This window comes from Capricornis sumatraensis, chromosome 3 (genome assembly GCF_032405125.1).
Source record: "Capricornis sumatraensis isolate serow.1 chromosome 3, serow.2, whole genome shotgun sequence".
Lineage (NCBI taxonomy): Eukaryota > Metazoa > Chordata > Mammalia > Artiodactyla > Bovidae > Capricornis > Capricornis sumatraensis.
This window is the reverse complement of record NC_091071.1, coordinates 175,756,459-175,783,697: the sequence shown is the minus strand read 5'-3', so window position 1 is coordinate 175,783,697 and position 27,239 is coordinate 175,756,459. Positions and strand designations below refer to the sequence as shown.

General features: G+C 53.0%; 1 protein-coding gene across 4 annotated transcripts in view; it reads right to left on the bottom strand.

Annotated features, from left to right (window-relative positions):
* Positions 1 to 6,065: 6,065 nt before the first annotated feature.
* Positions 6,066 to 27,239, bottom strand: part of ECE1 (endothelin converting enzyme 1) — a 122,286-nt gene continuing 101,112 nt past the window's right edge. For 3 of the 4 annotated variants that reach the window (XM_068968646.1, XM_068968645.1, XM_068968647.1), the window contains 10 exons: positions 26,915 to 27,029; positions 20,247 to 20,357; positions 18,643 to 18,741; positions 17,988 to 18,065; positions 16,392 to 16,495; positions 12,930 to 13,040; positions 12,079 to 12,146; positions 11,206 to 11,396; positions 8,600 to 8,695; positions 6,067 to 7,921 (listed from right to left, as the gene is read on the bottom strand). In XM_068968646.1, the coding sequence (XP_068824747.1) occupies positions 7,745 to 7,921; positions 8,600 to 8,695; positions 11,206 to 11,396; positions 12,079 to 12,146; positions 12,930 to 13,040; positions 16,392 to 16,495; positions 17,988 to 18,065; positions 18,643 to 18,741; positions 20,247 to 20,357; positions 26,915 to 27,029 (1,150 nt within the window). In that variant the 3' untranslated portion in view covers positions 6,067 to 7,744. Of the gene's footprint in view, positions 7,922 to 8,599; positions 8,696 to 11,205; positions 11,397 to 12,078; positions 12,147 to 12,929; positions 13,041 to 16,391; positions 16,496 to 17,987; positions 18,066 to 18,642; positions 18,742 to 20,246; positions 20,358 to 26,914; positions 27,030 to 27,239 lie in introns of all 4 variants that reach the window. The other variant, XM_068968644.1, reaches the window with a different exon arrangement.

The window sequence follows — 27,239 nt, the reverse complement described above, 5'->3', positions numbered from 1 at the left end:
TTCTCCTTTGCTTTTTGCTTCCCTTCTTTTCTCAGTTATTTATAAGGCCTCTTCAGACAACCATTTTGCCTTTTTGCATTTCTTTTTCTTGGGGATGATCTGATCCCTGCCTCCTATACAATGTCATGAACCTCCATCCGTAGTTCTTCAGGCACTCTGTCTATCAGATCTAATCCCTTGAATCTATTTCTCACTTCCACTGTATAATTGTAAGGGATTTGATTTAGGTCATACATGAATGGTCTAGTGGTTTTCCCTACTTTCTTCAATTTAAGTTTGAATTTGGCATTAAAGAGTTCATGATCTGAGCCACAGTCAGCTCCCGGTCTTGTTTTTGCTGACTGTATAGAGCATATCCATCTTTGGCTGCAAAGAATATAATTAGTCTGATTTCGGTATTGACCATCTGGTGATGTCCATGTGTAAAGCCGTCAACAATGCAAAGTTCAACAATGCAAAACTGAAGTTACTTTTGCACCAACTTAATAAATATTTTTTAAAATGTTAACCCTTTGCCCGTCTTTCAGTTCCACCGTTTTCTCTCTGACCAGTTTTACTTTTCAGTCTCATGGTTGCTTTCTGGCTTTTCTTCAAAGTCCTTTATTAAGTTTACATTTGGATCTATTCTCCCCTGAACATCTTTTTAATCTTCATTTATGATATGATTTTGGTTGTTTACATATGTTCTGGGTCATTAGCTGCACATGTTGCAAATTCTTTTCTTCCAATCTGTCGCTTATCTTTTAATTAATTTTTTTAATTGAAGCATAGTTGATTTACAATGTTGTGTTATTTTCAGGTGTACAGCAAACTGATTCAGATACGTGTGTGTGTGTGTGTGTGTGTGTACTTTTTAAGATTCTTTTCCATTATAGGTTATAACAAGATATTGAATATAATTCCCAGTGCTATATAGTAGGTCCTTGTTGTCTATCTAATCTTTTAATTTTATTTCTTGTATCTGGTTTATAAATGAATTACATTTTGATGTTGCCAAATGTATTAATCGTTTCCTTTATTTTTTTTTCTTCATTTGTGTGTCTGAGGGTGTGTCTGTGACTTTTTGGATGATAGGATTAAGGTATGTTTTCATTTCTTTAGAGGTTTTTATATTTTTGGAAATTCTACAATTACGTTCCTATTTATGAATAGTTGTGTCTTTTCAAAGATAGCTTTGCTACCCAAACTCAAAACATCTTCTGATTCATCTGACACTTTATCGTTACTCATGTTTAGGTTTCTAGTATATGTGGAAGTTACTGCTGTGATCACTACATGTGAGAACTGTGTGAGAAAGGCAAGATCTCATTTTTTCCTGGGTGGATACCCTACCATGGTTTATTAAATGGCTCATCATTTCCCAACTGATTTAAAGGGCATTTTTTTATTGTTTTTCAGTTGTTAAGTTGTGTCGGATTCATCTGCCACTCCATGGACTGTAGCCTGCCAGGTTCCTCTGTCTATGAGACTTCCCAGAGGAGCCTGGTGGGCTACAGCCCACGGGATCACAAAGGGTCGGACTGGCTGAGTGACTGAGCATGCGCCACTTGGGAAGCCCCTCTCTTTTCTCCTATACCAATTCCCGCATACACATAGAATTGTTCCTGGTTCTCTAATCTATTCAAGTTGTTTTCATTTCTCTAATCCTATGCCAGCATCATGTTATACAACTTACTAAAGCTTTATAACATATTGTGAGAGGCCCAGCTCCCTCATTATTCTTTTTCAAAATTGTCTTGGCCCTGGTACATTTTCCATTCCATGTGAATCAGCTTATCAAATTCCATGGAAATTATCTTGGAAGTTTGGTTGGAAGTACATGGAAGTTAGAGATTCCCGTGGGGGAGAACTGACATCTTTTATTGTGTTGAACTTTTCTGTCCGTGATAAGGATACTCATCTGCATTTATTTGGGTCTTCTTTCACGTTCCTCAGGAAAGTTTTACAGGTTTGTTTTTCTTTGGTAAGGGTTTCGCCCATTTTTCATTGTTTTATTACTGTACTAGATCCTTAAAAGTTTAGAATATTGTCTTATCCCTTCCTCTGCGGTTCCTCAACCCTCATGGAGAGTCTCTGCTGAATCCTTTGGCTTTCGCAGTTGATTCTCATTATAGGTTGCATGTGTGTGCGTGCTAAGTCACTTCAGTCGTGTCCGACTCTCTGTGACCTTATGGACTGTAGCCCACCAGGCTCCTCTGTCCATGGGACTCTCCAGGCAAGAATACTGGAGCGGGTCGCCATGCCCTCCTCCAGGGGACCTTCCCAACCCGTGGACTGAACCCACATCTCTTATGTCTCCTGCGTTGGCAGGCGGGTTCTTTGCCACTAGCGCCGCCTGGGAAGCTGTAGGTCGCATACATTTTCTTGTTAGTCACGTCTTCCATGTGTTTCTATCTCCTTAACTGTAGGGTGAACTCCTAGAGGATCCAGTTAGTGTTTTAATATTCCTGCTTGGGGAGGGGGGCATGCTTTAAGAGGGGAGGATCTGTCGCTTACAAAAAAGGGAGGAGGTTCAGGAAGGGAGGGGCAGGAACTCCAGGGAAGAGAAACGGACCTGTTCACTTGGTCATGGGGAAAGGGAGAGTGTCAGGAAGAGGGGCTCTGCAGGAAAAAATGTCTCCCTTCTGCACCTTCATCCCACTCCTGACAAGCCAGCCTTTGGGACTTCCCTGGTGGCTCAGAGGTTAAAGTGTCTGTCTGGAATGCAGGAGACCAGGGTTCAATCCCTGGGTCGGGAAGATCCCCTGGAGAAGGAAATGGCAACCCACTCCAGTACTCTTGCCTGGAGAATCCCATGGAGGGAGGAGCCTGGCAGGCTACAGTCCATGGGGTCGCAAAGAGTCGGACACGACTGAGCGACTTCACTTCTGCACCTTTAGCCTGCGTGTGTGTGTGTGTGTGTGTGTGTGTGTGTGTGATTCTCAGAGCAGCCCTGTTCTTGGCAGCCTCACACGGCTTCAGGATCCATCTCTGCCGCTGCTCCCCGGTGATCTGGGTGATAAAGCACCTCTCTCGGAACACTGCTGTGAGCATTCAAGGAGAGGGTGTGTGTACAGCGCGCAGCCCAGCTGGCAGCAGGCACGCAGTACCAGGAAGCCTTTTAAAAAATTCTGTATCTAAAAATTAAAAAAAAAAATTCTGTATCCATTCATTCATTGGCAGGGGTGTGTGTGTGTGTTGGAGGGGACATTCTACTCCGAAGGACAGGCGGGAGAGGGCCTGGAGTGTGTAAGGTGCAGAAAGGAGGCTCGGGCAGCAGGCGGAGCTGGTGATGGGGCGCGATAATGAGATCTTTAAACAGCTCACTCTCTTTTAATCTTCAGACTACGAGTGACGTTTTTTTACTTTTTCTCTTTGTGGTGGGAGGGCATAGTTCTAAGCAGCTTACTCCTCTGAGGACAGAGGAGTAGTGGGCGGGCAGGAGGCCAGGCTGGCCCGCTGAGATGCTGGGGCTCGGGGCTCAACACGCCTGTCGGTGAGAAGATTCACCCCGTGTGAGCCTTCTGACGAGCCTCCAAGTGCATCACCGTCTCAAGAATCTTCACATCTCCCCGTTACTTGTGGCTCACAACAAAGAGAGAGCTAACTGTTTTAGAGCTCAGAGAAGAGAAGTGACTCACTTCCTTTAAAGCAAGGCAGGGGGAGGACTCTTGCCTCTCAGGTAGGTGCTTGGCGTGGGCGGTCACTCCGTCCACCCTGGGATGCGATCTCAACCCCCCACTTCAGCCAAGGCGCAGATGAACGCCCTCCCCTCTAGGGAGTGTTCCTCTGGCCGCCTCAGCCCCCAGGACTTGGCCTCTTCAGTGCTGGCGAGCTGTGGGGCGGCCGTCTCAATCGCGGCATCACTTACAGCTATTGCCTGTTTCCTCGTCCACCCACCCCCCCATTCGCCCATTTGCCTAAGTCCCTGGCTGGTCCAGGCGTCGGGCTGCTGGGGGTGGGGCAGGCACCTCCAAAGCCTGCAGAATTGGGGCCTGCGCTAGGAGTTGAATTTGCCCCCGCCCCTCCACTCACGTTGAGGCTGAAATCCCTAGTACTTCAGAATATGACCTTAGAGGGTTATATTACATGCAGTTAAGATGCATGTAATATATTACATATCTATAATATGTAATATATACATAATGCATGTAATATAAATTCATTACATGAACTTACAAGCAGTTGAGGTCAGGGGAGTTCCCTGCTGGTCCAGTGGCTAAGACTGTGTTCCCAATGCTGGGGGCCTGGATTCAATCCCTGGTCAGGGAACCAGCTCCCTCACAGCACAGTTAAGAGTTTGCATGACACAAATAAAAGACCCAGCGTGCTACAACAAAGACCCAGCGCTGCCAAATAAACAAATGAACACAAGCGAGGTCACTAAAGTAGGCCCTGGGCTTCCCGGGTGACTCAGACCATAAAGAGTCTGCCTGCAATGCAGGAGACACAGACTCCATCCCTGGGTCGGGAAGGTCCCCTGGAGAAGGAAATGGCAACCCACTCCAGTACTCTTGCCTGAGAAATCCTGCGGACAGAGGAGCCTAGCAGGCTACAGTCCATGGGGTCGCAAAGGGTTGGACAGGACTGAGAGGCTAACACTTTCACTTTCAGCTGCTACTACTGCTGCTGCTAAGTCGCTTAAGTCGTGTCCGACTCTGTGCAACCCCACAGACGGCAGCCCACCAGGCTCCCTCATCTCTGGGATTCTTCAGGCAAGAACACTGGAGTGGGTTGCCATTTCCTCCTCCAATGCATGAAAGTGAAAAGTGAAAGTGAAGTCGCTCAGTCGTGTCCGACTCCTAGCGACCCCATGGACTGCAGCCTACCAGGCTCCTCCGCCCATGGGATTTGCCAGGCAAGAGTACTGGAGTGGGGCGCCATTGCCTTCTAAGGCCCTAATTCAATATGACTGATGTCCTTATAAAAACAGAGAAGAACACAACATTGTTAATTGACTATACCCCAATATAAAACAAAAATTAAATTAGAAAGGAATTTGGATACAGAGGCAGACACACGCAGAGAGAACATCATGTGAGATGAAGGCAGAGACTGGAGGGATGTTTCCAGAAGCACATAAAGGGAGAACTTTGGGGAGCACCAAAGAGGACCAGCAAACCCCCAGGAGGCACCAAAGACCACCAGCAAACCCCCGGGAGGCAGGCTGGAGGCCTAGAGTCTCCCTCACATTCCTCAGCACGAATCAGCTCAATCTCAGACTTACAGCCTCCAGAACCGTAAGAGAATACATTTCTGTTGTGTAAGGTACCACGCTGTGACACTTTGTTATGGCAGCTCTGGCATTAAGACAGTCTGGTAGGAGAGGGAAGCCTGTATGAGCCACCTGATCTGGACTGCAGGTCACGAATGGCTTCCTAGAGGTGATGCTGACCTGGGCATTGCAGGATGGGTAGGAGTTCATCAGCCAAAAGAAGTCAGGGTAGCGTATTCCAGGCAGAGGGAAGAATATATGTAAACCCAGGAGAGGCATGAGGGTATGTCAGAGACTCTTCCTGGAACTGCCTGCCCTGCCCAAGCACCTGAGGCCCGGCATTGGTGATGACCTCCTTCATTCCAAGATAATGGAAGTATTTTTACCAGGTCCCTTGAGCCCATGTGGCGACATGCGTCATTCTCACCAGCAGGGGGCCCTCACACGCTCTTAGTGACGACGGAAGAGGGGCCAGGTGGGCACAGGCATTGGCCAGGGTCCAGCGCTTCTGCTTCCCCGGTGACTCAGCTGGTAAAGACTCCGCCTGCGATGCAGGAGACCTGGGTTCGATCCCTGGGTTGGGAAGATCCCCTGGAGAAGGGCAAGGCTCCCCACTCCAGTATCCTGGCCTAGAGAATTCCATGAACTGTATAGTCCACAGGGTCGCAGAGTCTCGCCTGAGCGGCGTTCACTGCCTCACTCAAGGCCTCTGCTCTGGGGAGGAGGCGCGGCCAGCCCCGGGGGCACTGGCGGCGCCACAGGACACAGCTTGCCTGGGGGAAGACACACTCGGTCGCACGCCCTCGGTGTAAGTACTTTATTTCAGTTACAATGGTGCCGCAGAGAACTACAGTCGCACGAAACGTGGTAATACAAAAGAATAGATTCCCAGCTCCAAACCCCGCACCCCTGTGCCCGCAGAGACGCCGGCCCCGCGGGGCTCCCTCGAGGGGGCGCGGCTCAGAGGGCGGCTGCCCAGAGCGCCAGGGGAGGGGGCGGCGCCGGGCGGGTGGGGGCTCCCCTTGCTTCCCCCCCTGAGCTCCGCCCGGCGGGAGCGTCCCAAAGCGGCCAGCCCGACCAGCTGCGGCCGCGCGGAGGAGACGGCATTCCCGGTGCCCTGACACCTCGGGCCAGACCCACCGTGCCTGCCCCCTGAACCGGCCCCCCGGCTCAGAGCACCCCCCAAGAAGAGGAGGGCCCACGGCAAGTACTGTCTCCACTCAGCCCAGGGCTGAGGGTGGGCTGGAGCCCGGGGCACGTTCAGGGGGTCCGCAGACTCCTGACCGCGGTGCCGCTGACGCGCAGGCCCGGGCCTCTGGGCAGCAGAGGGGGCTGCCCTCTGAGGGGGCAACTGTGTGGGCCCTGGCACGGAGGGCGGTCTCCTCGGGCGGGGGCCTGGGCGCAGCCCCAGATAAGGCACTCAGCGGGAGGCCAGGGCTGGCTGTGGTCCTGGGAGCCGGGAAGGGAGGTGGCAGAGGTCGGAGCCCAAGCGAGGACCTGGGTCCCAGGGCGACGAGCGCTGCTTTCTCTTCTCTTCTTCCCCCAGGAGAAGAGGCGTGCAAGGCAGACTCCGAAATGGCTGGGATGGGGCGCTGCAGAGTGGCCGCAGGTCCCAGGCTGACGGAGGTGCCCAAAAGCAAGGGGACAGAGAGAGGACCCCGTAGCATGGCAGAGAGCTCTGACGGGGGGTCTCAGCCTCGCAAGGCTCGTGACCCAGGTCTGGGGTGCTCGGGCACCTCCAGACTGGGTTGGAGGGCACAGATCTGGCCTCACGCAGCCATCAGTCCCCTAGTGTGACTCTGGGGGCCAGTGTTTCCTTGCTGGGGGGGTCCCCATTGATGGACTCTAGGTTCAGAGGCAGGTATCCCCAGGAGGTGGTGTCAACGAGCTGCCCCTTCCTCTGCTGGGAGCAAGAACCAGGGGAGGGGGCTGGAACCACACACCCCAAGGGCAGAAGCACCTCTCTATGTGAGGACCTGCTCAGTGGCCAGGAATCCTGCTTCAGCCCAGCCTTGTAGCGAGGAAGGAAGAGAGGGGGCTAGTCAGGGGCTTTCCCTTGTCCACAGGTTATTTAGAAAAACAGAACATAATAAATATATCGATCCTTTCCTTAAAAAAAAGTGTTTTAAATGCATCATTTCCCTGAAGGTTTCCAGTGTATTCCACAATGTTTAAAAAATAGTTTCCCCAAAAATATATCTTTAAAGCATTTGACACAGTGGTATTTGTGGTATATCTGGTGCTGCATGTGGGCGGAGGGAGCTGGGGCCCCCTGCCCTTGTCAGCGAGTGTCCAGGCCCGGTGGGCAACCCGCCTGACACCCCAACACCCATCAGAGCTGACACACGTGTGCCTGGGATGACCGGGTCTTCACTGGGGGTCAAATCTCAGATTACGGTGAGAGTGCACATTGCAGGCTTGGTTCCGGATGACCACCCTGCAGTGTCGGGGGAGGGGGCTGGCCGCCGGATGGAGGGGGCAGTCTGTGGGCCCAGGGGCATGTTCTTGGGGCCCCCCTTGCCCTCCATCTCGCTCTGGGTGCCTGGCCCTTCACCAGACTTCACACTTGTGATGCGGGTTCATGGGTGAGCCAGGCGGGCAGTGGAAGTGTTCCGAGAACTCCTTGGAGTTGGAGATGGAGCCGATGACCCGGAAGCGGGAGGGGCTGTGGGGGTCGGTGATGAGACCTTCGTGCGAGCTCTCGGGGGTGCGGACGGAGCACCAGACCTGTGAGGGGGTGACAGGGAGAGGGCAGAGTCACTGCGGGTCCCCGAGGTCGCCAGATTGGCCCCACGACTGTAACAAGGAAATAAGCGCCCCTCTGGCTCTGAGACCCCCATGACGGGCCTGCCACCTGGGTTAGCAAGAAGCAGAGGGCTGGGGGGCCTTCACCCAGCTTCCTCTCCTGCAGCCAGACCAGCTGAATGTCTGTCCTGGGCTTCTGCGTTACGCTTCACCTGCACAAAGGATTCTGCCCTCAAATCAGTTTGAACACTTTGCACTGAGTCCAGACCACTCCTTTCCTGGGCAGGACCAACTGTCTCGTGGCCTTGTGGCTCTGGGCACCAACAGAAGGCTGCATGCCGATTGCCAACTCTAGGGACAACCTGGGATGCCTTGAGTTTAAGACATTCCTAGAACCGCAGAACTGGGAGGGCCCTTAGCCATCCAAGCAAACCTGTCCTCTCCTCTACCTGATGCAGGAATTCCTCTAACAGGGTTCTCGACCCTTCCTTGAATTTCTCCAGAGATGAAGCTCGCCTTCTTACAGGGTAAATGCCCTGTGGATGGACTCACAAGCTAGGGCTTCTCTATTTGAGGAAATTTGCCTTTTGGTTTTCAGCTCTCCTGGAACTCAAGATGGCAGACTGTGCCTGGGTATTAGTTTTTCTCTAAAGAACTCACCTGTGCAAAGCCCAGGAAGAAGAGCTGGTTGTTGGTGAGACCCAGAGTGGGCAGTGTCTGCTCAGCCCCGTTCTTCTTGACCCAGTTCTGGTAGGCCTGGGGGGAGAACAGAGCTCAAGGTCCCCGTGACACAGGAACAGTGGCAGTGGAGGGCTAGTGGGGGAGATCTGGGAACATACACCCTGTCGGGACAGGGCCTGGCTTCTGGGGGTCTTGGGCCTCAGCTCTGAGCCTAACTCAGCCTAGAGGAGCCGCCCTCTACCTGCACTCATCCCAAAGGGAGCTCATTCAACCCCATGACTTTAAATACCACCTCCATCTAAATACAGAAGCATCCTGCCAGCTCCAGCCTTTCTTGAGAACATTCAACTGCTCTAGCTGGTCATCCAAGATACACACACACACACACACACACACACACACACACACACACACTGCTTTCCCATCACAGTAAATGATGCCAGCCACGAAAGCTGAGCACCAAAGAATTGATGCTTTTGAACTGTGGCGTTGGAGAAGACTCTTGAGAGTTCCTTGGACTGCAAGGAGATTCAACTAGTCCATCCTAAAGGAAATCAGTCCTGAATATTCTTTGGAAGGACTGATGCTGAAGCTGAAACTCCAATACTTTGGCCACCTGATGTGAAGAACTGACTCATTAGAAAAGACCCTGAAGCTGGGAAAGATTGAGGGCAGGAGGAGAAGGGGACAACAGAGGAAGAGATGGTTGGATGGCATCACCGACTCGATGGACATGAACTGGAGTGAACTCCAGGAGCTGGTTATGGACAGGGAGGCCTGGCGTGCTGCGATGCCATGGGATCGCAAAGAGCGGACAGGACTGAGCCACTGAACTGAACCGAACCACCCAGTTACTCAGGCCCAAACCCCAGGACTCTCCTTTGATTCATCTTCTTTCAATCAATCGAACAACCCCAATCTAACCACATCTCACCCTTCACATTGCTCTAGCCCATCTCTTGCCTGGACAACCTCACAGCCGCTTTCTAACTAGTCTCCTTGACCTCAAACTGGTCCAATTCCAACCCCCTCCCAACACAGCAACTCAGGTCATCCTCATAAAGCAGGGGCTGAGAACATTTTCTGGAAAGGATCAGAGAGTAAGTCTTTTCAGCTTTGAAAGCCAAACAGTTTCTCTGCTGCAACAGCTCAAGGAACACCCTGATATATGAAAGCAATCACAGGCACCATAGGGATGAGTGGGTGTAGCTGTCCCCTCTCTCCCACAGCTTTGATTTATTTGTATTGATTTGGCCAGCTAAGGGCGGGATGTGGCCCACAGGCCGTAGGTCTGCTGACCTGGTTGTGGAGGGTGACGCAGATCCTTCCCCCGTGTAAACCCCTGCAGTGGGTCCCGCGGCAGCCAGAACAAACCCCAAGGTCCTGCTCAGTCGACAGAGGCCGTAGCCGGGACAGCCACTCCTCCGGCCGCCCCTCCCGCACAGGGCCGTGCCCTCCATCCCTGCCACGTCCTTCTTGTCCTGGGCTGTGCGAGGCTTGGGTCCACCTCACGGCCTCGGCATTTACTCTTCTTTCCCTGCCTCTTTCTCACCCTACTGGACTCCGTTCAAAGGTCATCCCCTCTAGAAGGCTTCCCCTGACCACCCTCTCCCCTATTTTTCTTTATTCCTTTGGCCTGTCTTGTCTTCTTCATCTTATCAGCACCTGACATCATCACATTTATCCATGGAGGTGTGAACTGCCTTCCTCCCCCTCCCTGACCCGCTACAGTTGGGGGCTTCATGAGAGCAGGACCCGTCGCTGTTTCATCCCAGAACCGCCAGCACCAAAAACAGGACACAGCAGGTTGAAAGTTTGCAACACACTTTCACCGACTAACAGACATCGGGCAAGTCACCGGATGTTTCTGGGTTGTTTCTGGTTGGTTCTGTCGCCTGCACAGCGGGCGTGAGATACCTAATCCTAGAGCTCCCGGGGCCCCGGCCCACAGGCCTCAGCACACAGGCCTCAGCACACAGCATCTCTCAGGCTTCCTGCGCTTGCTGCCATGGGGAGGAGGAGGAGGTTCTGCCTTAGCCTCTGGCATCTCTCCCTTCCAACTCAGCCAACATCGCCGAGGGCCACCCCGGACTAGACCCGGCGCCCAAACCGTCACATGCCATCTCTCTCACACCCAGCAATGCAGGGACGAACACAGCCACATGCACAGAGGCTCAGGGAGGCTGAGTGACTCACTCCAGAACCAGGACCGGAGCCGGAACCGGCTCTGTGAGCAGTGTCCCCCTCCCTCCCTTCCCGGGCCCACTGCTGCCTGGGTCAGGGGCGGCTTCCCCTGCAAAGGGAGAGACAGGCAGGTCTTCAGGTGGGTCCAGCCCAAGCCCTTTCTGGTGACCCTCAGTGGGGGCTGGACTTGGGGTACACAGCCTCTGTGTGCCAGGTCCGAGCCGGGTGCCTCACAGACACCCTTTCATTTGGTCCGCACTGCCACCCATTCCACAGATGTGGCCACTGAGGCCCAAAGACCCCGTTGCGCATGCCCCAGCTTGTCTCCCACCACTCTTAACCGAGAAGCATCTGGACAGACCCAGAGGCGGGCGTGGGGTGTGCAGGGAGGGGCCTCCTACCCGGTAGGCCGCCTTGAGGCCGCCGTTGTCTGCGATGTTCTCGCCGAGGGTGTGCCGGCCGTTCACCGGCTCCCCGTTCACGCTGTAGTTGCTGTACTGCTCCACCATGCACTCGGTCTGCTGCTTGAACGCCTCCACGGACGAGTTCTTCCACCAGGGCCGGAGGTTCCCGTCCTTGTCGTACTCTCGGCCTGCGGGGTCAGAGGGGAGCGTCAGGCTGGGCGGAGGGGAGACGCAGCTGGGTGCTGAAGGACCGGGATGCATCAGCCGGTCTGGGGTGGCTGGGGCGGGGAGGAACGTGACCCGACTAAGGACCCAGACGTTCAGAGTTTCGGTGAAGCTGGATTCACCGTCGAGGCTGGTGAAGGGCCTCTGACCCTGCGCCCAGTGGCAGGGGGGAAGGTCACAGGAAGGTCCTGCCTCCTCATTCTCGGTCACAGGGTCCCCAAGGCGGGAGGCAATGAGGGAGATCCTGGACATTAGCTGGGGAGGTACTAACTCTTCTACTTGTCGTTGGACCAGAGTAGTCTCTGGGGTGGTGGAGGAATGTCCGCTCCCCACTGACTACAGTGGGGAGTGCTGTACTACCCCTCAGCACCGCACACCTTCGGGGAGCAGGGTGTCCCACTGTGAGCCTGCCCAGTCTTCGCAATCACATGATCAACACGCCCATTTTACAGATAAGAAAACAGAGGCCTGAGGAAATGATGGGGCTTGTGAGAGTCCACACAGATTGGCAGGTGCCTGGGCCAGGATTTTAACTTTCCATGTCCTCCTGTCTCCAAGGCTAAGATGCACAGGAGCAAAAGCAGGAGCAGCGGCGCCAGGAAGCTGGTGGGGATGCATCTGAAGGGGACCCCAGGGAACCCGTACCTTGATCGTCAAAAGCATGAGTCAGCTCGTGGCCCACAACGACGCCGATGCCGCCGAAGTTTAAAGCACTGGAAGGGGAGACACGGGGGTGAGAGTGATGTCATGCGGGGCGGGCCCACCACTTCCTCAGTCTGGAGACACAGCAGAGTCCTGCAGGGCTCCAGCCAGGCCCCCGAGCCGGTCAGAACCTGGAGAGCTGGCTGCGTCAGCCTGTGTCCGCTGCACTCCAAGCACCGTGCCAGGCACTGCCCTCAGGTCAGCGCAAAGAGCTAGGCCTCAGTAACTGACTATAAGGGAGCAAATGGAGGTGTAGGATGGTTCACCCACTTTCCCAAGGGCCAGTAAGCCAGCAGAGAGCAAGCCTGGGGTTCAGATCCAGGCCTGTGGGGAATCCACTTCTGAGACTTCTGACCCTTCCCAACTTCTCAGCTGAGACTGTTCTAGAATATCACTAGAGGGGCACTCCCCTGTTTGGGATTCCTGCCTCCATGATGGCATCACCGACTCGATGGACATGAGTTTGAGCAGGCTTCGGGAGTTGGTGATGCACAGGGGAGACCTGGCGTGCTGCAAAGAGTCGGACACGACTGAGCGACTGAACTGAACTGCCTCCATGATGGGCCCCGAGTTCCCACTGTGTAGGGACTCTAAGGTCTAGGAGACCCCGGAGGGAGTAAGAGTTGTTTCCATGGCAACATCTCCTGGCCGGTGGGACAAGGAGACCTCGGTGAGACAGGTTTGGAGGCGGGGTCAGCTGTGGGCTGACCCAGCTGTCAGGCTGGCCCGAGGGGTCTGCTGAGAGGTCACGGGGGGTGGGGAGGAGATGGGACGGAGCCCCAGGAGCGTCCTACTTGGGTGAAGAGCGGGTGTAGAATGGCGCCTGCAGGATTCCGGCTGGAAACACGATCTCATTCTTGGTGGGCGAGTAGTAGGCGTTCACCATGGGCGGGGTCATGCTCCACCTGCAAGCAAGACACACGTGGAAGCCTAGACCCCACAGCAGGCGGTAGGCAGGGACAGCCCATTGGGGGGTGTCGGGAGCCCTGGAAGTGTGGATTCCCCTTGACCTGGCCCAGGGCGTGCAAGCATGAGGTAGCACTGCTTTTGAGAGAGGAAACTAGAAACACCCAAATGTCTGTAAGGGAGGAATTGGTTGAATTTGATGTCACGTCGCACAGTGGAACAGTGAGACCCCGGCAAAGAGCGGAATGCGATGGCTAGTAAGGGCCCGCCGCAGAGCACAGGGGTCAAGACTTCTCAAGGCTCTGTGAGGCCTATATGGGGAAAGAATCTAGGAAGAGTGGATGCATGCACGTGGAGAGCTAACTGGTTCATCTTGTTTTCCCCTGAAACTAACACAACCTTGTAAATCAGCTGCACTGCAATAAGAATGAAAAACCAAAAAAGAGAAAATAGCTCCCCGTTCTCCACCATGGTTGTACCATTTTACACCTCCACCTGCCAGGCTGGATATTTCCAGGTGATAGTTAGAAACTATCAACTTTGGCCGTGTTAGCAAGTGTACAATGAAACCTCGTTTTATATTTCATTTCACTATTAAAAATGTTGAACATCTCAAAAAAACACAAAGAACAAAATGGACCATTCCATACTAAAAAGTCATTACTCTGTAGGCTCAAAAATGAATCTGTCAGCAGTTTTCAAAGTGTGCTCCATGGATACCTGGTGAGATGCTGCTGCTACTGCTGCTGCCACTGCTGAGATGGGAAGCCCCCAGTTCCCTTTCAGGGGCTCTGTGAGGCCGAAACTATTTTCATTAAAATACTAAGATGCTATTTACCTTTCCCACCACGTTGACATTATACGGATGGGGGAAAGGCAACGCTGGGTAAAACTGCTGGAGCCTCAGCTTGAGTCAAGACAGTGGTACCAGTTCAGTTGGTCACCATGTTCTTCATCAAAAAATAAATAAATACAATCTGTTCACTGAAGAATATCCTTGATGACGCAGCATAATAATTAACTTCGTTAAACCTAGACCCTTGAGTACAAGTCTCTTAATAGTCTGTGTGACCGGATGGGAAGCACTTGTAAGCATTTCTGTTTTTATTTCTTTTTTTTACTCTTTTGGCCAACACTGTGGCATGTGGAACCTTAGTTCCCTGACCAGGGATCGAACCCACGTCCCCTGCATTGGAAACATGGAGTCTTAACCAGTGGACCACCAGGGAAGTCCTAGCATTTCTGTTTTTTTTTCACGGAATGCCATTTGTACTTGAGAGGATGATGGGTGTTTGACAGGCGTTTTCTTGAAAATGAACAGAGTGAGCGCATCACCTCAAGCAAGACAACTGACGTGGTTTGTTGCCAGCGATAAAAACTCAAGGTTTCAAAACAACTGAAATTTCAAGCAAAAACTTGGAAACCTGGTGTCGGCCACGGCAAACCTGATAGCTGTCCGATACTTAAAGACTTTTTTCTCTGGAGGTCAGCAGCGACATTACCCGCTGTAGACTTTTTTTTTGGATATATAATGTATAATGAAGATGCCACTGTTTGGAAGATATGTTGAAACTCAGTGAAGCACTGTTTTCCAGATGACCAACGCATGGTGTTACAAAGTCATGCATGGGTAGAGGAAGGATCCATTCAAAGTGCAAGGCACGCTGATGAACCATTAGTGTAACAGAGTGTGAAAAGTTTATGAGCATGGTTTCAGACTCTGCATTGCAATTAACCAGACAATCTTATTTGCAAAATAGAAACAGAGACATAGAGGTAAAAAACAAACCTAGGACACCAAGGGGGGAAAGGAGGGTGGGGTGAATTGAGGATTGGAATTAACATGCATACATTACTGATACCATGAATCAGGTAGCTATCTGATGAGAACCTACTGGGTAGCTCAGGGAACTCCGCTCAGTGCCCTGTGGTGACCTCAATGGGAAATCCGAAAAAGCAGGCATATGTGTACGCACACGGCTGGTTCATTTTCCTTACGGTAGAAACTAACACAAAATTGTAAACCAACTATACGCCAATAAAAATTAATTTAAAAAAATTACTGCCCATCACGTTCTGGAGTAGTATCAATGAAGAACATACACATGTATCAAAAAGACAGTTAAAATATTCTTTCCTTTTCTAACTACATGTCTGTGTAAGGCCAGAATATCTTTACATATTTCAAAACAATATATTGCAACAGACTGAAGGCAGGAGCAGATGTGAGAATCCTGCCGTCTCCCATTAAACCAGACATTAAAGAAACTTGTAAAAAAGTAGAACAATACCTCTCTTTTTAGTAAACTTTAAAAAAAACAGTTCTTTTTCATAAAATTTTCAGAAAAGTCAGTACAATCCCCATAAACAAGCTTTTGGGGGTTCAATGATTTTTTTTTTTTTTTTAGCGTAGAAGAGGCTCCGATGGTAGATATTAATGAAAAATTTGGCCTCCCAATGATTGTTCCGATATGAAGGACCAGTGGGGAGTGGAGTGAGACAGAAAGGATATTTTCTCTGAGAGCCTAGCTAGTTACTATGTCTCCTCCAGGTGAGTCCCACAGAGATGCATTAAGCGTGGATACATTAATAAGTAGGAGACTTAATTTAAATGGAAAAGTTTAAGCTAAAAGACTTCTAGTAAATTCACAACACTGGGGTAGTGCCTGCACCGTATTCTGGAGATAAAAGACCACTTTCTTGTATGTTTAGGGTGTACCGTGGTTGAAGACAGAAAAAGAGGAAACAGAGCTGTTCAAACCCCTGTTGTCCACAAGGGGGAACCAGGGGCAAAGAGAAAGAAGTGGCTTTTGCCCTTTGGCTTCCCTGATGGCTCAAGCAAGTGAAGAATCAGCCTGCAACGCAGGAGACTCAGGAGAAGCGGGGTGGATTCCAGGGTCCAGAAGAGCCCCTGGAGCAGCAACTGACAACCCAGCCCAGTCTTCTTGCCTGGGAAATCCCACGGACAGAGGAGCCGGGTGGGCTATGGTCCATGGGGTTGGAAAGAGTCAGACACAACTGAACACATGTGTGCGCGCGCGCACACACGCACACACGCACACACGCACCCCTTATCTGCAGACAATGAAGCAAAGCCTTGAAGGCTGCAGCAGCAGAACTGGGCTGTGATGTCAGGTGGACCCCCCTCTGCCAACAGGCTGGACACTAAGGACACACAGGCTCAGGCTAATCCCGGCTCCCAGCATCTGAGTGGGATAACAGCAGTCCCTGCAGCTCAGAGGGCCGTCAGGACAGTTACATCCCCGCACACGATTCAGGCTGAAGGAGCGCTGGGCCCCCACACCCGCCTGCGGGAGCCAGCGTCCTCCCAGCGAGGCCCAGGGACTCACTGATCTCTGTTGGGCGCTTTCCGGAGCTGGTCGGCAGTGACCCTCCAGGAGAAGTTGAAAAACCGCATGGCGTTCTCGAAGTAGAGGTCTGGCACGGCGGTGTACTGGGCAGGAGGGAGTAAGTCACAGGGTCAGAGCACGCTCAGGTCCTTGAACGCAAACCCCATCTTCTAAAACTGAGGAAGTTGAAATCCCGCGTGGCCTGGGCACTGGTCTGCAGGGCAGACAAAAACGGGGGGCTCGGGGCTGCAGGCTGGGATGCTTTCCTTGGCCCTCATTCTGGCCAGGGGCTGGCGCCCTCTCCCTTCAAGGACACATAATGAGCTTCACCTAGGGAGGCCCAGCAGGGTCTCGGGGCAACGGGAAGCCCCTGCCATCGTGCCAGGGCCTTGGGTGGGCAATACGTCCAGCAGGGTCCAAAACATTCTGCGACGATGGCCAGGTTCTATGCGTGTGTTGTCAGGCACAGTCAGCATCAGCCGCATACAGCTCTAGCTCATTTCAAATGTGGCGAGTGCAACCTTTTAATTTAATGAACTAATTGATATTAATTCACTAAAGTAGGGATCTGCAGCTAGTAGCTGCCACACTGGCCAGCACAGATCTCATAAATCCAGCTGGGATCTGTGAACTCTCAGGGCGCAGGCATGACTGCACATTTCCTCCCCACTCAGCCTGGCCTTTCGGCTCTTGCCACAGGTGTGAGGTTCTCTCTCAGACCTGCTCTTTACATCAGGGCTCCAGTGAAAGGCCAGGCCCTTGGGGTTCAGACTCTAATCCAGATGGGGTCTGCCTGGGCTGTCTCCAGGAGCCCCTCATCTTATATCATGATACCCTGGAGCATCTAAAATTATTCTCAAGGAAAAAGGCTGTGGATGAGTCCCATATTCTCAGCTGTAATTTTCATATTCTTAGGTTTTAAATATAACCACAATGAGAGGTTATTATAATTTCACAAATGCCTGAATTCACAAATTTCAATTACAAGGTATAAAACGTTCGGGGCAGAAGCACAATCCATTTAACGGAGTGATTTGCCCAAAGCTCTAACCACCAGGGACGTATCAACTACCCTGCTGCCTAAATTAAGCTTAAACGTGCATCTGGGGTTTAGGCTTCCTCCTTCCCATTAGCATTTCAAGGTCTGAAGAAAAGGCCCAGGTTTCTCCGGGGAGGTGGGGAGAAGCGGGGGACGGGAGGCAGGTCCCGGTTTCTCTGGGGGCTGCGAGGCATAGGGGGCTCCACTCTGATGCTTTTAGGGATGCAGATTATCTTTATGCCTTCTAGGATCTGGTCGCCCCCCTCCCCCATTATCTCCCACTCACTGAATGGAGCGGACTGTGCTGTGCTGGCCACGGACTGCTGGTGGGTCATGGGAGGCAGGGGCCACTGGCTGGTCCCGGGGAGGAAGGAGGAGAGATCGGCCCCCTGGTACCCAGTCCATCTCCAGACCCCACACCACTTCATCTCAGGACGTCTTGACAGTCATGGTGCCCCCAGCAGCCCACCCAGATCAGCCTCTGCCCTCTCTCAAGCGGAGGCCCCCCAGGGGCATTTCAGGAATGCAAGGGGGCAGCGTGCAAGGGAGCCACTCACATCATTGAACACTTTGTCCAGCTCCTTGGGGTCCATGATGAAGTTGGGGTAGCCTATCATGTTGTAGATCGCGTCCGCCTGGGCAGGAGAGACACGGAGGACAGTGGGCGCTCGGCAGGGCCCTGTGGGTGCCGGGCTCAAGGTCGGGGCCCAGGGAAAGCGGCCAGGCCCCTCCCCACTCAGGGCTTTCACGGTGCTTTCTCTTGTCTAACTCCTCCTTATCCTTGGGATCTCTGCCTCAATGTCACCTCTCCAGGGAAGCTTTCCGTGGCCTCCCTGCCGCTGCTGGACCATGTCCAATCCATCGTCATATCACTCTGTACCTCTCCCTTGCACACATTTTTTTTAAAAAATTATATTTATTTGGCTGTGCTGGGTCTTAGTTGCACATGGGATCAAACCCGGGCCTCAAGCGTTGGGACTGCAGAGTCTTAGCCACTAGGCCACTAGGGAAGACCCTCCCTTGCACACTTAGCACAGTCTGTTTTCACCCAGTCGTTAATCCGAGCCATGTGTTCACGGCTCTCCTCGCATCATGCTGGACTGCCCACGGCATCCGTGTTGGGCTCACCGGCTAGTCCCTCCTTCGTCCACCTCCTCCTTGGAGGTCACAACCCTCTGTGCAGGGCCCCTTCCAGCTCCCGGCCAGCCTCACCTTTTCCTTGGCTGATTTCCGAGTGTCTTCATCCATCCACTTCAGGGTGCTCAGGCTCTCTTCAAATGCCTTCTTGATCTCCAGGATGATCTCGCTGGCCTGAGGAGACAGTCAGGTGTGGGCACTGAACTTGTCCATGGGCAGTGGGCATCCCATGGAGAAGGATGCTGTGGGGCTAAACTCAGATCCTGGCTCCAGGCCTCGTGCTCCAAGGTGCTGGGCTGAGGAAGGGGGTCCACAGCCACGCTCCCCCAACCTCCTTCCTCTGAACACCAGCATCCTGCGAGAAGAGACGGGTTTCTATAAACAGGGCTCCCTGGTCAAATACACTCAGGGCAAGCTCTGGGAGCACTGGAAAAGACTCTTACGGCGGGATTTATCAGTGCCTTTACTGTGTGCCATGCACTGCGATTCTTTTCAGAAATGTTACGACATGTATCTGTTCTCAGAGGTACCGGATCATGGAGTTCCTTTAGGATGGACTGGGCTTTAAAATCTAGAGAAGCCGAGTTCTGAGGGGTGGTTCCAGAAAGACTCTGTTCAGGCTGGAGATGAATGTCAAAAGCAGATCCAGAGGCTGAAAAAGACTCCGGAGCAGGGGTAGGGGGAGCCGGGCAGCAGGAGGAGCAGACAGAACCTGACTCAGAACCTGCATCGGCCTCTGACAGGCAGGTCACGTACGAGGTGCGAGTCAGTTTGCTAACCTCTGACTGCAAAGAAAAATCTGTGCAGTTAAAGTTAGCAATAAAAATGGTACCAAAGGAAATCAAGCCTGAATATTTATTGGAAGGACTGATGCTGAAGCTGAGGCTCCAATACTATGGGCACCTGATGTGAAGAGCCAACTCTTTGGAAAAGACCCTGATGCTGGGAAAGACTGAGGGCAGGAGGAGAAGGGGGTGACAGAGGATGAGGTGGTTGGATGGCATCACCAACTCGATGGACACGAGTCTGAGTAAACTCTAGGAGGTGGTGAAGGACAGGGAGGCCTGGAGTGCTGCAGCCCGTGGGGTCTCAAAGAGGTGGACACAAGTTAGCAACTGAACCGCAGCAGTAAGGACACAGCAGCTACCCTCCCTGAGCCCTCATTCTGCTCCAGTCGCTGTCTGTGTGCACAATGCCGTTCAGTCTCCGCCTGCGGGGTGGACGTGCCCACCTCCATGTCCTTGGGGTCAGAGTATTATCCCAAGACCCCCCACCAGGAAGAGACAAAGCTGGCATCGGGGCTGGGGCCCGGCTGTCTCCAGGTGCTCAGCCACGGGCGTCCTGTGCCCGCCACCACTTCATGTCAAGCTGTTCTGTCAACATGACCTCTCTGGGCCCTGCCTACCCTTGGAGGTGGAGACGGCCAGACTAACCTCCCTGGGAAGTGGGGAGAGCTACATGAAATCCTACAGACAAAGTGCCTGCCACTGTGATCATATTCTCTATTGTAGGTAACTCAGATTACGCAAGGCTTTAGAAAATGGAACCTTGGAGTTAGGGCTGGAGCCCTGGCCCAGGGTAGGGCCGGTCCAGAGCGGATGAGAGCGTGGCCTGGCAGGCTCATGGGGGTGGCGGGTGTGACGTCACAGCCTCTGTGTGCGGGGGGGCGGGGCACTTACTATGTTCTTGCTGTCCTCGGCGAAGGTCGCTTTGACGAACATGGGGCCCAGAGCAAAGCCCAAGGTGTTCTCTGTGTCACTCACGCAAAACTTCCAGCGGGGAAGACACGTCTGGAAAACACAAGTCAGAAGGGTTAGTTGGCACTGTCTGTCCAGGAAGTGGCACAGCAGGGTCCGTGCTTCCGTCCAGAACTTGAGGGAGACCTTTCCTGACCCAGCGGAAGTTATTGTAGGCACTGGACCAAAAGGCCCGGGGATCACCCTAATCCCTGCCATCAGTCTCTTCCTGCAGAGCACTCCACAGATGCTGAGGTATCCTACAGAGCCACCAAAATGGACCTGGGAGGCAGACGAGCATGCAGTCCGCAAGGGGAAGCCACTGGTCCGAAGTTGCCCTGCCGCCGGAACCGTGACATGCCAGACTCCACACTGCACGCCCCTCCTCTCTCCTGGAGGATGCTAAAGATCCTGGTCGCAAAGAATCTTGGGAAGTTCCCTTTCTACCCCCAAGTCACAGAAAACCCCAGAAGGGCTGCAGCCCCATTTAAAGCCTCCTGGAGAAAGAGCTGCCACCAGGACCCTGCGGGATGACCGAGGTTCATCCGACCTCGGTCTCACCCACAAGCCCGCCAGCCCACAAGATGCACTGGGGGCTGGGCTGAAGCCTTCCAGGCCTGGGGCCTGGGGCCAAGCATGGGCTGGGCTCAGCCCTGCATGCTCCTCCACCCAGGCCGCCTTTGTGGACAGTCTGCGTGACCAAAAGCGGTGGCCCTGATCACACAAACCCCTGCGCTGCAGAGGATGCCGGTCCTCTTAACTCTGAAGAACAGGTGGTGAAAGCCACCCAGGCTCAGGGCAGCCTGCTTCACGATAGCCATCAACTGAAAACCATCCAGATGCCGGTCGGCAGGCAGATGGATGAACAAAATGTGGTATTTTCATACAACAGCACACGACTCGGCAACAAAAGGGGAAGGAGGGACGGATGCACACAACATGGATGAATTTCACTGCTGTTATGCTGAGCAACAGAAGCCCGCACGGTGTGTGGCTCCATCTACACCTACCTCTTGGGGGATAGGGCTGATGGGGGGACCAATGGGGGCGCAGGGTGCCTCATACACAGAGCACTCTGGACAAATGGGTGATGGACACACTCGCTACCTTGATTGGGCTGGTGGTAACGGAGCGATTTCATTTGTCAACACTCACTGAACTGCATACTTAATGTACACATTTTTAGTCCATTCAGTTCAGTTCAGTCGCTCAGTCGTGTCCAACTCTTTGTGACCCCATGGACCACAGCACGCCAGGCCTCCCTGTCCATCACCAACTCCTGGAGTTTACTCAAACTCATGTCCATTGAGTAGGTGATGCCATCCAGCCATTTCATCCTCTGCCGTCCCCTTCTCCTCCTGCCTTTAATCTTTCCCAGCATCAGGATCTTTTCTAATGAGTCAGTTCTTTACATCAGGTGGCCAAAGTATTGGAGTTTCAGCTTCAGCATCAGTCCTTCCAGTGAATATTCAGGACTGATTTCCTTTAGGATGAACTGGTTGGGTCTCCTTGCAGTCCAAGGGACTCTCAAAGAGTCTTCGACACCATAGTTCACAAGCATCAATTCTTCGGCGCTCAGCTTTCTTTATAGTCCAACTCTCACATCCACACATGACCACTGGAAAAACCATAGCTTTGACTAGACGGACCTTAGTCGGCAAAGTAATGTCTCTGCCTTTGAATATACTATCTAGGTTGCTCATAACTTTTCTTCCAAGGAGTAAGCGTCTTTTAATCTCATGGCTGCAGTCACCATCTGCAGTGACTTTGGAGCCAGAAAAATAAAGTCGGCCACTGTTTCCACTGTTTCCCCATCTACTTGTATGTAGTTGGGCTTCCCAGGTGGCTCAGCGGTAAAGAATCCACCTGCCCAGCAGGAGACTCAGGTTGCATCCCTGGGTTGGGAAGATCCCCTGGAAAAGGAAATGGCAACCCACTCTAGTATTCCTGCCTGGGAAATCCCATGGACAGAGGGACCTGGTGGGCTACAGTCCATGGGGTCACAGAAGAGTCAGACATGGCTCAGCCACTAAACAAAAACAATCACAAATTATTCGTTAGTTTAAAAGATCCTTAAATACCAGAGGGAAGAAAGAAAAAGGCCCTCCAGCCTTTTCTAAGTTCTTTAACTTCCTGGTTGCTAAATCCATTTAAACTCTCCCAGCCCTGTGCCCGCACCCTGCCCCAGGTGCAGAGGCCGACCATGCAAGAGGTCGGGACCAGAGGACTGTAGCTCCTGGGTTCCGTGAAGGCTCCAGGCTGGGGCGGCTGAATCTGGGATCGATTCTTATTCACTGTCTTCTCAGGAGATTCTCTGCATAAACCCATCCATTCCTGTCTGCGTTCATTAATTCACACAGCCAGTGTTCTCTGAGCCGTTCAGCTGTTCCCTGACAGCTGGGGCTAGGTCCTGCCCTCAAGCGTCTCAGCTGAAGCACCCAGAACATCTGGGGGAAGAAGCAGATGCAAAACAAGCTCAACAGCATCAGCAACAGTAGCTAATGCTTATTAAACGTCTGCTGGGTGCATTACTTTACTGATGAAGGTGCGTCTAGTCAAAGCTATATGGACCTTTTCCAGTGGTCATGTATGGATGTGAGAGGTGGACCATAAAGAAAGCTGAGCGCCAAAGAATTGATGCTTCTGAACTGTGCTGTTGGAGAAGACTCTTGAGAGTCCCGTGGACTGCAAGGAGATCCAACCAGTCCATCCTAAAGGAAATCAGTCTTGAATGTTCATTGGAAGGACTGATGCTGAAGCTGAAACTCCAATACTTTGGCCACCTGATGCGAAGAGCTGACTTATTGGAAAAGACCCTGATGCTGGGAAAGATTGAGGGCAGGAGGAGAAGGGGACGATAGAGGATGAGATGGTTGGATGGCATCACCAACTCGATGGACCTGAGTTTGAGCAAGCTCTAGGCATTGGTGATGGACAGGGAGGCCTGGCTTGCTGCAGTCCATGGGGTCACAAAGAGTCAGACACAACTGAGCGACTGAATTGAACTGGCTTCTGGGCCCTATCCCCTAGAACCCTCCTACAACCCTACGAAGCAGGTTCTCTCTGTGTTCCTTTGTGGAGTATGGTACCCTTTAGAGCAGACTTTGTGGGGATCCCCTGTGTAATCCTAGTCAGCCCTCTGGTAAACAGGGCAGTGATGAGTTATCCCATTTTGCAGATAGAAAGACTAAGCTCCCTGATCTAATGTAGTGATTTGCCCAAGGCTGTGTGGTTAGGAAACTCTTGAGAGTCCCTTGGACCCTGATGCTGGGAAAGACTGAGGGCAGGAGGAGAAGGGGATGACAGAGGATGAGATGGTTGGATGGCATCACTGACTCGATGGACAAGAGTTTGAGTAAACTCCAGGAGTTGGTGATGGACAGGGAGGCCTGGCGTGCTGCAGTCCATGGGGTCAGAGGGAGTCGGACACGACTGAGCGACTGAACTGAACTGAACTATGTGGTTAGGAACTTCCGGGCTGGTCCAGCGGTAAAGGATCTGCCTGCCAATGCAGGGGACGCGGGTTGAATCCCTCGTCCGGGAAGATCCCACATGCCATAGGGCAACTGAGCCCGTGTGCCCCAACTACTGAAGCCCGTGCACCTAGAATCCGTGCTCCACTCTACGAGAAGCCACCACAACCAGAAATCAGAGCACTGCAACTAGAGAAAGCCCCTGCGAAGAGCAGCGGAAGACCCGGAGCAGCCAAAAATACACGAATAACTAAATAAAATTATATTTAAAAAAGGCTGGCTGGTCAGAGGAAGCAATGGAAATTCAGATCTTCTGACGCAAAGTTCTGCGTTATTATCTCCCTATATCAACAGACAACTGGATGCTCTATAAAGCTTTAGGAAATTAAAAGTGTTTTCCCACATGGAGGCCATTCCCCAGGGTCCTGTGAGATGAGGTCAGGAATGATCCCAAACAACAGATGGGAAAACAGAGGCTGAGAGAGGCGCCAGGACTACCCAAGGTCACACAAGGGCCATCCTGTGAGTTGCGCTGGATACAAGCTGGGTGGACCTGGCCGGGACCCAGGAGCAGTCATGACGGGCTGAGCTGGAGAAGGAGAAATAGATAGGCAGTACCTTCCATTCCTCCATCCGGGGGCATCCAGCGACCCCCGGCGACTCCCGGCCCAGAGCCTGGCACCTTCAGGGTCTCCCAGCTACCCCTGCCTCTGCCCAGACCTCCCTGTGTCCCACCAGCTCTCAGCATCTCATTAGTCAGAGCGGCAGCTGCACTTTGAGCCTGGCCCAGGGAACTCTAAGTGTAAAGTCCAGTAGTTTCATATCTGCCGGTGCTGCAACCAGTCTCCAGAACTTTTCACCTTGCAGATCTGAAACTCTGTACCTATTTGACAACTCCCCACTCTGCCCTCCCCCCTGCTGACCCTGGCAACTATCAGGTCACTCAGTTGTAACTTTTCCTTCCTGCAGCGCAGAAGCTGAGTGCTGCAGAGCTTAGAAGGACAGGCTGTGGAATCAGACATGCTGGGTTTGAAAGCCACTCTCCACTTATGGAACTCCCAGACGGCTCAGACGATAAAGAATCTGCTTGCGATGCAGGAGAGCTGGGTTTGATCCCTGGGTTGGGAAGAACCCCTGGAGAAGGGAATGACAGCCCACTCCAGTATTCTTGCCTAGGGAATCCCTTGGACAGAGGAGCCTGGAGGACTATAGTCCATGGGGTCGCAAAGAGTTGACATAACTGAGCAAGTAACACTTTCACTTTCTCCACTTAGGAGCTGTGTGACTCTGAATAAGTCCCTTCACCTCACTGAGCCTCAGTCTCCTCATCTGTAAAATGGGATGATGGTAATAGTTTCCAACACAGAGCACTATTGTAGGAACTTGGGGGGAGATAATGTCTATAAAGGTAAACATCCAACAGGGATATTTTTTATTTATTATTACTAATAGTGGGTAGCCAAAAGTACTAAAAGTTCTAGTCATCCAGATCTGGGTTTGAATTTGCTCTTGACTGCCTCCTTGCGGGGTGACTAGGGAAAGCCCTTTCCTCCCTGAGCCTCAGTTTTCTCATCTGTAACCAGCAGGGTTGGGGGAAGCAATGATGGAGGTGTGTGCTCCACACACAGGGCCATCTCAGTAACTGCCATGCCAGGTCCTGGTCAGGGCCCTCCTGTATAAAGGCCCCGGGAGGCCCAGGGCTCCAGGGCAGAGTCCCTGCATGCTCAGGTCTGCACCCAGGCATTCCTCCAGGGCTGGACCAGGGTAGGAGGAGCAGCTGGAGCAGGGAGCCGGGCAGGGCAGCCAGCTCTTCCCCTCCCCTGCAGGGCCAGGGCGGCCCTCAGGCTGAGGAAGCCCCTCTGATTCAGTTCAGGGCTTGTTCCTCAGGCCCCTTCCCACCAGAGAGAGGGACACGGAGAACCCTGCCCCAGGATGAACTGTGAGACCCACATCCTGCCATCCCCTGAGTCCTTATCTGGCCCCGCCCACTCCCCCTGGACTCTGGGAGGGGTGGCGGGGCAGAGTCCAGGGGAGCCAGCTGTGCCCACCCTCTAGGGTCTTGCAAGCAGTGGTCCTGGGTGGGGACAGGTTGCGCTGGCCAAAGGCTCGGCTCTCCAGCTTCTCCTGCTCTGCAGCTGGGGGACCTCTCGGCTTCTCACCGGGGCCCTGGGTTGGGGATCCCTTCAGCACCTGCAAGGACTGATCAGTTTCTACCAGCTCCTTCAGCAGACATGGGGGCCTAGGGCACAGACCCCACCTCAGTGTTTGCACACTGTGCTCAGAGCCTGGCACACAGTGGCACAGGTCGGTGGGCACACAGTAGGTGGCCACGACAGACAGAGATGACCTCTACTTCCTTGAGGAGAAGGTGGAAGTAGCCGGTGGGCAGGGGTCACAGTGGGGCATTTAAAGTAGCAGAGACGCCCCTGGACTGGGGCCTGGGAGGATAATAGCATCGGTGGACACTGGTGTACTTCCCGGGAGTCAGGGGGGCTGCTCCAAGGGTTTTATATTTATGGGGAAGAAGTAGGATTACTGGAGGGCCCCTATGTAAAAGGGGGCTGAGGGTGGCACCCACTCTGCAGGGGTGTGACGGTCACGTGAGTTCTATTACACAAGGAAAGCCTTAGAACCATCGCACCTGAGAAGAAGTCGGCAGGGAGAGAACAGAAGCCACCTTTTGCAGTAAATTAGCTAAATCTCTGGGCCTGCTTTATACTTGTAGTTCAGTAGTGTCTGACGCTTTGCAACCCCGTGGACCATAGCCCACCAGGCTCCTCTGCCCGTGGAATTTGCCAGACAAGAATACTGGAATAGGTTGCCATTTCCTTCTTCTGGGGATCTTCCCGGCCCAGGGACTGAACTCAAGTCTCCTCCTTGGCAGGCGGATTCTTTGCCTCTGAGCCACCTGGGAAGAAGCCCTTAAACTTGAAGACTCAGTGTAACTGCCCCTTCCTGGGGGCTCCTGTCCACCCTGGCTGTCTTAGGTCCCCTCCCGTGCACTGATGCACCCCAGGGCGGGTCCCTTGGGTGGCCCTCTTCCTCCTCTGCCTGGCACCTACCTCCCTGTGAGTTCTAGGGCCTGGTGCCCAGCAGGCGCTCGGCGTGTGTGGGAGAAATGCACGCTGACAGGCTCACCTTCTTGGTCCCATACATGACTTCCATGAACTTCTCGTCGGCGTCCTGGAAGCGCTGATCGAGGAAGGAGCTCGTCTTCCGCACCAGGTTCCAGATCATGTAGTTGTTCAGCAGGCTGCAGCAGGAGCAGACAGGCTCAGAAGTGCCCGGGGCTGGACACAGCAAGCCCTCCCCGACCTCGAGGGGTCACAGACACGCACGCTGGATGGCGGGTGCCACTCGGCCAGAGCAGGGAAGGGGTGACCACTTCCAGAGCTTGAGGGTGTCACGGCCAGAAGGCCAGAAATGGGAAAAGGGGCCTAAGAATTGGATGGGCAGGAAAGGA